We start from the raw sequence: 14,688 nt of genomic DNA on the forward strand, positions 1-14,688 counted from the left end.
TTATCTGTAAGCACACGACTTACTGAGCAACTTTTTCGAAGACGTGACGCTTCTACAAGCTCTAGGTCTTCCGATAATTTCGTTTGAAGACATTATATTACTAAATTGCTTATGCCAAATAGCACCATCTAGTGGGGAAATTTCGAATTAAGCAATTCACCGCATTCTAAAACATCAGAATCAAAAGACATAGAGAATTCAATTTGCGGTCCAAATGGACCCCAGGTAAACAAAATCGTCCGGTTCAACTTTGACATGGAATAAAAATCAATTCATGCCATAAATTCAACTTTATTTCTGCTTAAATTATAGAACTAGGTCTAGTTTGAAGGTATTGAAAAAATAAGGTCAATATGGTATACCCAAATTGTTTGCCATTACTCCAAAGTTGCCTGAGCTCCAAATGGACCCCAGGTTTCCATTAGAGGTTTAAGAAAAGTTCTTGGACCAACCGAACTCGAACCCGGCACCCTCAGCATGGTCATGCTGAATACCCACGCCTTTACAACTGTGGCTATAGGGGCCCACCTATGCTTGGTTATAGGGCATGGAAGTGTTTCGACAATCTCACAAACCTCCTCACCACTCGAAACTAGAAATGTCAGCCCGGTGGTGGCGGTGATGGCACACCCATGGCGCGGATGATATTATGAGTTCAGTTCAGCCCGGGAGTGCAAAATGTTGCGCATGGACGGATTGATGGAAATGGTGAAAAAGGTCCTGCTGCTGCCATACACCCGGTTAATCATTTCCCGATGATGTGACGACGCGGTTCATTTACGCCACACTGACTGAGCTACCCGCGCGCCCCCTTCAGCAAGGCGGCGAGTTTGAAAAGATGCGAACACATCAAAGAAAGTAATTTTCATAAATATTTTAATCCTTTCATTTATGCACCGATTTGGGATTTGCTTAATATCCTCCTCTATATCATTATTATTGGTCGCCGTCGTTGCTCCCTAGTGAATAGTGATACTGGGAGGTGGACGAAGACAGGATGAAAAGTAGGTATGCTGCGAACCAGTCAATCACATGCCAATCGGATCGCTCTCACCACTAGGTATATAGGACTGCGGCGAGGCGACACGAGACGCCTGATGACGGAGGACAGGTTCAGGTTCATTCGTTCTCTTTCACCTTATTACGGATTATCGGATTTGCACTCGAGGGATGAAATTGTTTTGTCGCATGCGGAGCGGAAACCCGGTTAAGCGAGGGAAAGGAATCCAGACAAAAAGTTAATTGATTGCCAGAATTGGAATTTTGCACGTGGAAGGATCGGGCGAAATGTATTCCAGCAGAGGATTTTCTTTTAACGCAATATGTCTCACAGATATGGTACTGGCTTGTTTGGGTTATTAGATATCCGTAATTTTACGAAATTTGAATTATAATCACAAAGTTACACAAAATGTATAAATCTAAATTTGTGTAAGCAAGAATGTTTGTACATCGATACTAGAATACATATATACATGGTCAGCTACAATTCTCGCCGTTGAATCTACGCCAAATCAAGTATCCATTTCCACTGGACCTCCTCTTCAATCGAAAGCAGCATAGGCCGATCAGATAGCACTGTAGTGTCGGTAGCGGTTAGTTCAACTGGCTAAGAATAGCACTATGGACCTTAGAGACGAACCAGCCGAGGGCTGAAAGTCTCTTTAATAAAGATAAAAAAAAAAAAAAGCACTATGGACCGCCCATTCCAGTAGTAGAGTTCACTAGTCAGGTGAACCCTAATTCATGGTGTTATGCGGCTATATGCTTGCTGTGCCAAGCAATCAATAGTTAGGAGGGTACAATGAAAACCTAACCACAAACGGATCCTGTGGAGTACCACACCGTCCACCAAAGTATTATGCTGCCCTTCTTTAGTCTTAAACTTGAGGCTGAATAAGGACGGGATGAAGATATCATTGATTAGTTCAAATTTTCACCTATTACGATTTACGCAGTGTATCCTGTGTATCCTCGCCTTTAGCATTTTCCAATCGTTACTAATCTGATCTTATTGCTATCGTTCTTCTATGTTCTGTGATTGTAAAGAGTTATTCTTGTCTTGCTTGGGTAGTAATGACAGCTCAGATTAATCTTCAGCATAAAAGAACAGCAATGATCAATATTAGCAGACTTATGCGAAATGGCACAGCCCATGCGGCTCTAAAAGCCCTACTTTCGTAAGGGGGATACCTTGTGAACCCGGTGTTTGCTACTTTCAGTAAAAAACTGAAATGGCAAACTCGCGTGTCATGCGTCCAGCATGTGTGCTTGCTTCGCAAAGTTTGCGTTTCCGGAATCCCCGGTCAAAAAAACTGGGAGTACCTCGTTGATTTGGTTGCGGTCAAATCTCATTGGAACTCCAAGTGAAACTTTCGAATAAGCTTGTCCTCTGCGATCTATGAAGACCACAAGAGGAACCCCCTAATGGAATTCCGATTTAGTTTAGCTCAGGATATAATAGTAGGAATAGACGGCATTCAGCTGGATCGGAAGTTTTAGTGAGGTCGGTTAAATATACTACATGCAATTTATCTAGTGAACGAAATTCGTTTTATCAGTATACGAGTGTTTGTGGATGCTCCCACTGGGGAGTCTTATCGCCACTTTTGTGGAATCTCGTAACTGATACGCTCTTGATGCAACTCATTAATAGCGGTTTTCCTGCTTATGGTTATGCCGATGACTGCATGACATTGTTGGTTAATAAATATCAGCATCAGCATGTTGGAGTCCAACTTGATTTTAAATCTAAGCTTTCCTGGATACCTTACATTCAATTTAGAGTCAGAAAAACTTGCATGGCTCTCAGGCAATGCAGATCAACCTTTGGTAAAACTTGAGGTCAAGGCACAAGTATTTCAAATGGATTGATGCTATGCTATTTTTTCATCGATTAGTTGTTGACGAGAAATGATAAACCCAAGGTTGCAACCATTCATTTGCGAAAATTTACATTCATTTGCTATTATCTCAGTTCAGAAGCATGCTATCGAAAAACAATGTATGGACGAATTTAACCTTGTAGTTTTATCTGAAAGTTTGCCGAATAACATTGGGGTCGCAAACGTATACCAAAGTCGTGAGCGAGCTGTGAAGGCAACTCTCCACGCGGTGAATGTAAATTTCATTCACGCTGTGGAAAGTTACCTTCACAGCTCGTTCACGACTTTGGAATGCGTGTGCGACCCCAATGTTATTCGGCAAACTTTCAGATAAAACTACAAGGTTAAATTCATCCATACATTGTTTTTCGATAGCATGCTTCTGAACTGAGATAATAGCAAATGAATGTAAATTTTCGCAAATGAATGGTTGCAACCTTGGATAAACCTTACTTTATCAGATTGTCAGTGTCGTAATCCTCACGACAGTCGTCCTGGGAATTCGGATTCCCTTCCGCTTCCGAGCGACGAGCGTCCATTTTTTTTTTAATTTCCCACACGCGCGACTGTACTGTCGAAACTTATCCGAGTGAATGACTCGTTCACCGCCACAGAGCTAGCTCATTCCCGCTTGCTCACGAAGCTTTCATTCTTTCGTCAAAACCCTCGCTAAGCTTTTCCTCTTTTCTGATCTTCAATGCAGGGTTGTACTTACCCGAGAAGCTTTTACGGCGTTCGTCAAGCTTCTAAATCTAAAAGTAACATCGATGCAGGGTTGAACTGATGGGAATTAACAAACACTAAGGGATTTTCTGTCTGTCAGTATGAATCAAAATTTGCTTCGATGTTAAATTATAGACATTTATTTCATTTCTTTTCATTGCTATTTATATTTCTTCTGCTGCCTGTAATAGGTACTACATTACCCTCCTTGTCCACTCTAACAAAAGACTTGATAAACGAATTTATCATCAAACTTAGCTGGTCTTCTAATCGATTCCTTTGGTCGGAGACTTCTTGTAATAGGATTACTACCCTCAGCCTGAGTTTCAGAAGAATTATTGTGGTAACAGCGCTGTCCTTCATTGCCGACGTTTCCCCCATGATCGACAGTTCCTCCTGGAACATCAGAAACGGTAGGTTCTTCGAACAGTTTCTTGACGTCGTTCACGCTGCGGGTATACTGTACTCCATTCTTACTAATAACAACAAGTTTCGATCCGTCTCTTGAAACGACTGTAAATGGTTCTGATGAAAAATTAGGATCGACCTTGTTGCGCTTTTGTTGGAGGATCAACACTTTGTCACCCACCGCAATGTGAGAATCCTTGGCTCCGCGTGCTGTGTCCGCATGTTTCTTGCTTATCAACTTTGACTCAGCATCACGCTCTCTGATGTCGGCTCGGTCCAGTTCATTGTTGAGTCCACTCCAGAGGCTTGGGAATGTTCCACGAAACTTCCACCCCGTCATCAACTCAAATGGTGTGACGAGCAGTCGTGAATGGGGAATTAGGGTATTGTGATGGTGTACGTAGCGTTGCAAGGCTGCTTTCCAGTTGTCACCTTCAATTTTTGATCCAGATACCGCTTTTATTATTCCCTGGTTTTGTCTTTCCACCAAACCATTTGTCTGTGGACTCAGGGGAATAGCCTTCCGAACTCTCACTCCTTTCTCTTCCCAAAACTTCACAAAAGTAGTGCTCTGGAATGGCGAGCCATTGTCGCTTTGGATAATTTTCGGGCAACCCCAGACCTTAAATGCTTCGCATAGAGCCGCATTGGTACTCTCCGCATCTGTTTGTCTCATCTGAATCACTGATAGGTAGCGAGAATAAGTATCGACTACCACCAGAAAATGACCGGTACCAAAAGTGGGGATCGAAAGAAAATCAATTTGAATGATCTCCCATGGTCCTTCTGGCAGCTCGCGACTTGATAATGGGACTGGACGATTCTTTCGAGATAGCAAAGTACAAGTCTCACACTGCTTTACGAACTTCACAACATCCGATGCCATGCCTGGCCACCAAAAAAAATCACGCATAATTCTCTTCATCGCTGTTTCTCCCACATGTCCACTGTGTGCCAGGTGCATCGCTTTAGGTCGTAGATCTTTCGGCAAAATTGACTTGTCATCTTTGAAGACGAGAGATCCAAGAACATGTAGAGTATCCTTCTGTGTTTCAAACCTACCAAGTCCAGCGGGCCAGTGCTGACATGCGATAGCTGCACGTACCTGTCGTAGCTCCTCATCTTCTTCCGATTTTCGTTCAATTTCTTCCCATGTGATGTCCATACAACCAGCATCCAAAGCAAATAAAAAGTGATTATCGTTGTCTTCCTCAAACGGCATAGCAGGCTGCGTTTCCTGTATCAACCGCGATAGAGCGTCAGCCACATTATCTGTACCAGGAACTCTCTTTATTTCGAAATCATACGGCTGCAGCCGTAGAGCCTATGCTTCAGCCCGATAAACAGCTCGTTTACCCAGACGATGCTTGGAATTGAAAATGTATTCATTAGCCTCCGCGTCGGTACGAATGACGAATGATCTGCTGAGTAGGTAGAACGAAAATCTTTCCACGCCCCATACGACCGCTAAGGCCTCCTTATGCGAATGTGGATATTTTTGCTCCGTGGTTGTAAGGGCTTTGGATGCACATGCTATGATGCGAGCAGATCCAGACTCATCGTACTGCACTAGGACAGCACCCAGCCCGATCGGTGATGCATCAACAAACAGCTCAGTCCTATCAGTTGCGTTGTAGTATCCCAGCTTTTCGATGGTTCTCAATGCTTCACACCTCAGGTAGTTGAATTCATCCTCCTCGTCTTGAGTCCAATAAAACCTCTCTGCATTGGCCAAACAACGAAGCTTCTCCGTTTTGTCCGCTCGATGTAAAATAAATTTATCAGCAAATGTCACCAGCCCAAGAAAACTTTTCACTTCGGAGCAACTCGTTGGACGTCTGAAATTCTTGACAGCGCTGATCTTCTCTTCCTCCATCTTCCATCCATCACCAGTCAAAATGAACCCGACGAATTTTACGCAGTTACTACCAAAAACACACTTAGATTCATTGAGCTTAACGTTATGCTCACGCAGGCGAGATAAGACAACTTCCAGATTGGCGTCATGCTCTTCTTTTGTCTTTCCGAAGACTAAGACGTCATCCAGATAGTTCTTCACCCCTAGGCAACCTCCAAGAATTTGCCTTTGCAAGGTTTCTTGAAAAATATCTGGAGCGTTGCAAAGCCCAAATGGCAATCGGACAAATCTGTACATACCGAACTCCGTAAAAAAGTTCGTCAGGTGACGGGAATCTTTATCCAGTTCGATATGGAAGAAAGCGTTGGACAAGTCAATAGTGGAAAACCATGTAGCTCCATCAAGTTCCACCAAGATCTTCTCTAGCGTTGGCATCGGAAACGGCGTTCTGTCGATATAGCGATTTGGTCCTCTCAAATCTATCACCAACCGGATGTCGTTTTTTCCTTTGGGTACAACGAGCATGGAGGAACAGAAAGATGTATCCATATCCTCGGACACTCTCTCAATTATCTCGGCTTCGACCAACTGCTGTAACCTTTGTTCAACCATTGGCTTCACAGCGTGAGGAATATTCATGAAAATGTTTCTACAGGGAACCTCATTCTTGTTGTACGAAATCCTGACAGGTGGAACGTTGAACTTCGGGAACACTCCATCGAAAGTCACAGAAGCAACACGCAGGTCTCGCTCAACATCGATACTGGCTGCCATACGTTCGAATTGGACATCTGGTTTCACAGGTACCTCCAGGCCCAGCATTAGGACGCAATACCGGTTTGCCGTAGCTCGACTCAACAGAGACCGCAGCTCTCGAACCACGTAGAATTTTTCGATGTGAACGGGCCTGTCATTGCTGATGTACAAATATGCTTCGAAATTCGCAATAATCGTGATGTTTCCAGAAGATGCATATGCACGAACCAAGCAATCAGACCCTTCTTGAATGTTGTAAACATTCTCTCTGCAGTCTTCATCGGCCATCAACGCTTTGAAAAGATCCTCCGTAAACGTATTGATTTGTGCTCCCGAGTCGATCAAAAAATCACATTTCATACCCGCTACTTCACACCGAATGATCCCTTCATTTACCTTACCGACCGTTGCTAGCAGAAAAGGATCTACCTGACAGCATGTATCGCTTACTAGCATTCCCTGAAGTGCTACGCGGAAATCAGTTTTCAGTGCGAAGTTATCCTAAAACAAAATTCATCACTATCAATATAATGTACGATCTTTTGCAGTAAATTATACCATCTACCTTGCCGATTTCTTCTTTGGTCTCGCTGGCGGATACATTGATGGAGAGGGTTTGGTCAACACGAGGCTCAACGTGTTCCTGCCTAGGCTCCCACTGTAAAACATTGTATCGAGTTTATTACGAATTGATTTTGTTAGCAAGTACAAACAAAAGACACGATACTTCTTGAATCTTTTATTTCAATAGAATATAATTCAGTTTATGCACTTGAATTCATATGATTAATTTGTAAGTACATTCAAAATAATAAATGTTAGCTTTTGTAGCGTATACGACACCTTCACATTAAAAAATGCTACCTCATTCTATTTTCGAAACTGTGCTCTAATTCGAAAATATGTTCGAAACGACAACTTCAAAGCGCATATACCATGCTTTTGTTGTTTGACTTTTGTGATTAAGACCAAGATCAACAATCTACAAGTTTTATTTACTTTCTCTAATGTTTCTTGCTCAGCATTTCAGTGAATAATTTCCAGGTAAGAAACTCGTAAAACGGAAATTAAAAGAGACAAGAGGCATACTTATGTCAATGCTTTAAAATTGTTATTTTAGTTCACTTACGTCATTCGCTGATTGCTCATCGCCATCACTTTTCGCCACGGCCGAAATACGCGGCTGTTCCGTTGACACTGATGGTTGTGTTGACGTTGATGGAACGGCTGGAATGGACTGGCACACCCTTTGAAAGTGGCCAACTCGACCGCAGTTCCTGCACACCTTATCTTTGGCTGGACATTCTGACGGCGCGTGATAAAAACTGGAGCACCGCCAGCACCGTTGGCCAGAAGACAGGTTCGGAGCCATGGAACGATTGTAACGACCAGTTTCGTTTCCCGTAGTCGATTACTTGTCAAAACGACGTTGACCCGGACGGAATGGGCTCCTCTTTGATCCTGCTGCTTGAATCCTACGTTCTTGCGGTCCGCATCTGTTGAAGGGTCTTCGAGATCCGCTGTTTCCAAGGTAGGTGGCACCCACCTGTGCAATAACGACGGGCTCCTGCTTTCCATGCTTTTGTTCGTAATATTCTTCGTTGATTCGAACCGCTTCGATATGGCGAATCTTATCGATAAGATCGGTGAGTGTGCCGCCGCTGTTCAGCATCTGAAGGGCCGTAACTCGTACCTCCTTGCTTCTAGCATGCCCTGCTACGGTAGCCACAATCTCATCGAACTCCTTTTCTTCGCCAAAGTCACAGAGTCGGGCAGTTGTTCCAACTCGGCTAATGAAATTCAAGTCGGTTTCTCCTTCCAACTGTGTCATCAATGCCAATTTTCTGCGCTGCAACATGACGTCCGATCCTGAACCAAAATAGGCCTTCAGTCTGTGCATTGCATTTGAGTACGGGAGTTCTTCAGCATTAGGTGCTCCTTGATCGGATTTGGTGTTGCGGAATATATCAAGCAGTTTGGGTCCAGCTTTTAGTTTGAACACCGTATACTTGATCTTTTCGTCTTGGACGCCTGCCAGTGACATCGAGTCCTGCAGCATTTCCTTCCACATTTCGAAGCTGTGCCTTTGTAATTCCTCCCCTTCGGGCGCTTTGCATTCCGGTATATTGACAGATGATACTGATAACTGGTTGATTGATGAAACAAATCGAGTGCCTTCCAACGCAGACAGCTGCTCCGCTCGTCGAGTGCTGGATGGGCCGGCTCCCGCGTAGAAGTTTTGCCCGGCCGCTGAACCTGTTGCCATGCTGTCGACGCTGTCTTTCGAGCTGCAATTTCCTTCTTGAACTTGTTTCAATTGCTCGGCCAATGCTGAGCTGCGACTCCTCTCAATCTCCAGATCTCGAACGACGGCCGCTAACTTGGCTTCGATTTTGGAAATCTCAGCTGCGGAACCTGCCACCGTACATTTGTTAGACTTCGTTTGCTTGCCTTTAGTTCTCGGGATCTTGCATGCCGGACTTGACACCGGAACCTCTTTCGACTTGCGTTTCTTCGGAACAATTCTGAAATAATCCATATTCCATAAAAATTCTATATTTTTGCTTAGGTATTCCTCGACGGATAGACAGATATATCTAGCTTATTCTGGCATATTTTGAAATACAAACTCTTCCGACAAAAAAATCGTAGTAAGCTTTCCGCCGGAAGTCTTTCTATCGGGAATATGGGATTGCTTAGAAAGTTTTCCTAATGCAACTCTAAGCCCTTCCGTCAAAAGTTGATCGAGTGAAGCTTTCCGTCCTTCCGCCGGTAGCCTCGATAATATTCTCCGCCCTTCCGTCGGGAATATTGGATTGATTAGGAAGTTTTCCTAATGCAACTCTAAGCCCTTCCGTCAAAGAGTTGATCGAGTGAAGCTTTCCGTCCTTCCGCCGGTAGCCTCGATGATATTCTCCGCCCTTCCGTCGGGAATATCGAATGTTTGCAAACATAAATCGTCCGCCATTTTAACAAGATGATTCTGTCTTTCCGTCAGAGCAATTCAAAATTGCGCCGCAAAACACACTGATTGATTAATATTTACCTGACAAATTTACCGACTGCGTCATTGTCGTAATCCTCACGACAGTCGTCCTGGGAATTCGGATTCCCTTCCGCTTCCGAGCGACGAGCGTCCATTTTTTTTTTAATTTCCCACACGCGCGACTGTACTGTCGAAACTTATCCGAGTGAATGACTCGTTCACCGCCACAGAGCTAGCTCATTCCCGCTTGCTCACGAAGCTTTCATTCTTTCGTCAAAACCCTCGCTAAGCTTTTCCTCTTTTCTGATCTTCAATGCAGGGTTGTACTTACCCGAGAAGCTTTTACGGCGTTCGTCAAGCTTCTAAATCTAAAAGTAACATCGATGCAGGGTTGAACTGATGGGAATTAACAAACACTAAGGGATTTTCTGTCTGTCAGTATGAATCAAAATTTGCTTCGATGTTAAATTATAGACATTTATTTCATTTCTTTTCATTGCTATTTATATTTCTTCTGCTGCCTGTAATAGGTACTACAGTCAGGACATTTCGGTTGATTCTACTGGCCTTTGATTGTCTTCTGTGGACTTCAAAATATATTAAACATTTAAAAAACACATAAAATCACTAATTTAAATTCTTCCAACCGTCTTGTCACAATCGGACGGCCATAACTATTAAAAATATTTACATAGTACATACAGGGGTGGCCAAAATGTTTGGGATAAGCAACTTTTTTTTCTCTCACAAAAAAGTTCAACAAGCTGTAACTTTTCATAGAGTGCATCAAATATTCTCAAATTTCGACCTTTTGTCACCCTATTATGTGCATCATTGGTGCAAATGAGCTCGATTGGTTAATCTTTCGCGAAGCTAGAACTGTTCTAGTATAACCCTATTTTTTAGACAACTAATTTTTAAACTATCATATCTCCAAAACCATTGAACCGAATTAAATGCAATTTTGAACGTTTATCAATATCATACTAATGCTTCACAAGTTATTAAAACACAGGTACTTTTTGAGCGTTGAAAAAAAAAAGGTTATGACACTTTTTGGACCTTTGTCGAAAAAATATAATTGAAGTGAAAATGTCAAACCGGTGTAACTTTTCTCCTTGTAAGATAATGAACAAATATATGGTTGATAAACGCTTAAAATCGGTTCACTAGTTTCCGAGATATGACAATTCGAAAATTAGTTGTCTTAAAAATAGTGTTTTACCAGAATAGCTCTAGCTTCGCGAAAGATTAACCAATTGAGTTCAATGGTAGGTATATAATAGGTTGACAAACAGTCAAAATTTGAGAATTTTTGATACACTTTATGAAAAGTTACAGCTTGTTGATCTTGTTTTGTGAGAGAGAAAAAGTTGCCTATCCCAAATATTCCCATACATCTTTGAGATATTCCGTATACACACATATCACCGCATTTGTCGAGCTGATTTGATATGTAATTCAAACGGCACGCTTATAACCGGCTGTAGATGAAGGTGGGGTTGGAAAAATTGGATTTACTTTGTTGAAAAACATGTTAAATTTGCTTATTGCAATTCGGTTTTGTGAAATATAGATTTTACTATGTTATTTATTCATTTTTTTTTTCTGCACATATCTAACGAAATTAAAAATTTTCGTACTTCAGCTTTGCGTAGGAATTTGAAACCGCGAAAATAATTATCTACCCAACAAATATTATCGCTGTACAACAGATGAATAAGCCGTTCTTAAGCTTGATTTTGAAAATTTTGGCCGAATAAGCTGTTATTCAGCTGCCATTGTTACTTGGGTAAGCAGTATATAAGCATTTTAAGGACTGTGTTTTAGCCTGGGACACGATTATATGGGAAAAATAAAAAAAATGGAAAAAAAATCTCGTTTTGCATAGTTTTGATCACTATAACTGTAGAACTCGAAAAAACAGCCTATGATTAAAAGATGGATAAATCTCTGCAGTATCATCGCTTAAAAATCCCTCATATGCAATCCTAGAAAGCCTATGATTTATTGAAGGCAACAATTCCGATGATCGCATTAGCTATTACAATGCCAAAATGTACTTTAACCCTCTATGTATGGTAATTTTTCACAAAATTGGCCATAACTCAGGAGCATAAAAAGTGCGATCTAAAAATTTCAGCGATTAAAGCTTATGAAATAACCTTCTTAAAAATATTTTTGAAAATTTTTCACCAGTTCAGGCATAGTTTATCCGGCTTTTCTTAACGATTTTTTTCAACTGAGGAAAACTTTTTCCAGATCTTTTTTTTTGTATTCCTGCGAAAATTTTTGTAAAAAAATTTTGTTTTTCGATGCTGTGTTCTTTAGTTGTGATTATTAAAAGTAAGTAGTGCCAGGGGAAAACAGAAAAAAATCCACCTGTGTTTACCGGTAAAATAGGCGGCCCTGATTTTTATCTTGATTTGTTTTATTCATATAAGGCCTGTTTGCATATCCGAAGGATTTTTTTTTTGCCTATCTTGATGCATTGTAAATTTCTTGCCCGAATCGCTCAAGAAACCTGTTTTCTTCGATCGCAGTACGCAGTTGCGAAGAAAAAACAATTCAAATGGCAGTCACTGTAGAAAGTTTCTGCCAGAAATCGGTCAAGAACTTTCTTGAGCGATTTCTATTGAACACGAATCTAGGCTATATCCATAAACCCTGCCTGTGAAAAACGGTTCATGAAAATCTGAGACCCTTGAGACAACGTATGTCGCATACGTTAAGTCCTAGTGCACAAAAAGAGATTTAAGTAAAGCGATTGAAAATTAAAAAAAAAACAATGTTTATAACAGTTTTTAAATTTGCTGTAGTGTAAGTATACGAATACCATTTTTTTCTTTTTCTCCATCAAACAAATATGTAAACAAAACCATTTACGATTTCCAAGATTAAGATTCGACTATTAAAAGTGCAGTAACAATCATATGCGACTGTAAAAATGAATATACGATTTCTACGATTTCATTCACTTCGTATACGACGCAAGTGTGACGCAAACGATCAATGTACAACATTGTTATAGTTGTATACGATATCACTGATTTTCATCAGACCTTTAGGTAGCAAGCTCGAATTAGCAGATTCATATACGATGTAAAGCGACGATTTCCACGATTCAAAGAAATCATATATACGATGCTAGCGAACTTGCAGCTTAACACTAAGAATGTATGTTTTTTTCACGATTCTATCCGACTCTGTGCAATCCTACCGATAGTATCTCACACCTTTTATGATCGGAGACGACTCTATGAAACAAAATCGCAATTGAAATTTAATTTGGCATGAAATGCGATTTTACGCAATCATTGTCAACAAATATACATGTTATTATACAATTCTGATTCAATATATGAAAATATACGATTTTTTCCACACAATGATTTACGATATGTGGTTGGCTGGGTAACCCGGGTAGAGGAAAAGAGCTCAATAATAGCATATTTTGATATTGAGATCAAAATGTGATATTGGTTTGATTGATATAAGAGATAAAAGATCTGAAAATAATATCTAAAATTTACTCCTGGAACATCATCATCAGATCATAATTAGATCTTGTAAGATCTAACCAATAGCAGCAAGCTATTCGTTTGATCTTGTAATATCAAATTTTGATATTGTTGAGATGTTCCAGGAACATTTTTCAGATATTATTTTCAGATCTTTTATCTCTTATATCAATCAAATCAATATCACGTTTTGATCGTCAGTATTTTACCTCTACCCGGGAAGTTTGCAGTAAAGCAGAAAATTATGTAAAGTTTTTCCATAGGAACTTCTTGTACGCAGAATTAAGTTTTTAAGAAAGAAAGACACGGACACACAGTGGATACGGAGAAGAAACTATCCTCATAAAATTTAATTTAATTTTGATAAGAAAAATCTAAAAATTGTTTCTTTCTGCGTGTCCTTGAAATCGATGAAAAATAAAAATTCAAGACAGAACCAGGTATTTTCTTCTAGGTTTAACCACCGCATGACTTTATCATTTTTTAACTTTAATTGGCTATTTTCGGTGATATGAATACTATTCGAAGTAAGAGGGAATAAGGAAAGTAATGAAAGTGCACGGTGGATTGAAATTGAAATTAACAGAGGGTCATTGTTGAACAACACAATCAAAACGACGATCCTTTTGCCTTACGCCCTCGTGTTGGACGGCAAGGTAATAGTAGTTAGATGAATACTGCTATCCCTAGATAGACAAAAAAATGGTGGTTGTGATCTGTTAAGGGGTTATATATGTTGAGGTCGAGCACAAAATCTGTTTTTTATTTTCCTATCATAAAGTATGGGTTCTTAAGAATGCTGTGTCAAATTTTCATAGAGATCAAGCAGTACAAGCAAAGATATGTAAAGCGTTTTGCGCCTCGCTTCCTTATGGACGTGTAGTGCAAACTTTAAACTTTAAACGTCGACTACGATTGCGGAAACAGTTTTCAACCGATTTCAACCATTTTTTTTTAGTGTTCGCAAACGGGGACGATTTTTTTCAAAAAAAAACACCTTTTTTCATGCATAACACTGATATGATCTTTTTTTGTTGAAAAATGTTGATCGTTCAAGGACACGACACATAAAAGCGAACACTCAAAAACAATTTGGACGAAATCGGTTGAGAACTGTTTCCACAATCGTAGTCACTGCATCGACGTTTCTGGAAAAAACATAATTCCGAAGTAATCGCGTTAAATGTTGTTCGACGATGTTTTCGGTTCTATCGATCGGAAGTACCTGTGTTGTTCAACAATGACCCTCAGTTAATTTCAATTTCTGTTCAATTTCTCCTACCGCTCGCTTGCGTATCTTTACACCGTACTCTTTCATTACTTTCCTTACTTCCTCTAACTTCGAGTAGTATTCATATCACCGAAAAAAGTCAATAAAAAAGTTAATAATGATAAAACCAGGTATTGTCCATTTAGAATCCGGACGGAGAAAATCACTTAAATTATGGAGATGGAATTGCTAATAGAAACGGTTAAGCCTTCAAAACAAAAATAATGTATTGTACCATTTTGGAGAATTTTGGAGAACTGACTGACTAATAATTGTGACAG

At 40.4% G+C, this 14,688-nt stretch overlaps 1 protein-coding gene across 3 annotated transcripts; it reads right to left on the reverse strand.

Moving 5' to 3' along the window:
- Window positions 1-6,315: 6,315 nt before the first annotated feature.
- LOC115257607 (uncharacterized) lies at window positions 6,316-10,034 on the reverse strand. Of its 3 annotated transcripts, none has more exons than XR_009996929.1 (4): window positions 9,677-10,034; window positions 7,760-9,155; window positions 7,196-7,288; window positions 6,316-7,131 (listed from the first exon to the last, which is right to left on the reverse strand). XR_009996929.1 is itself a non-coding variant. In XM_062848567.1 (2 exons), the coding sequence occupies exons 1-2, from the start codon at window positions 9,769-9,771 to the stop codon at window positions 8,042-8,044; spliced, it is 1,209 nt and encodes a 402-aa protein (XP_062704551.1). In that variant the 5' UTR covers window positions 9,772-10,034; the 3' UTR covers window positions 7,614-8,041. The 3 variants fall into 3 exon arrangements, 1 of the variants encoding a protein (XP_062704551.1); XR_009996930.1 differs by having other exon boundaries at window positions 7,189-7,288; XM_062848567.1 differs by lacking the exons at window positions 6,316-7,131; window positions 7,196-7,288 and having other exon boundaries at window positions 7,614-9,155.
- Between the last annotated feature and the right edge of the window lie 4,654 nt (window positions 10,035-14,688).

Source organism: Aedes albopictus, chromosome 2 (assembly GCF_035046485.1).
Source record: "Aedes albopictus strain Foshan chromosome 2, AalbF5, whole genome shotgun sequence".
Classification (NCBI taxonomy): domain Eukaryota; kingdom Metazoa; phylum Arthropoda; class Insecta; order Diptera; family Culicidae; genus Aedes; species Aedes albopictus.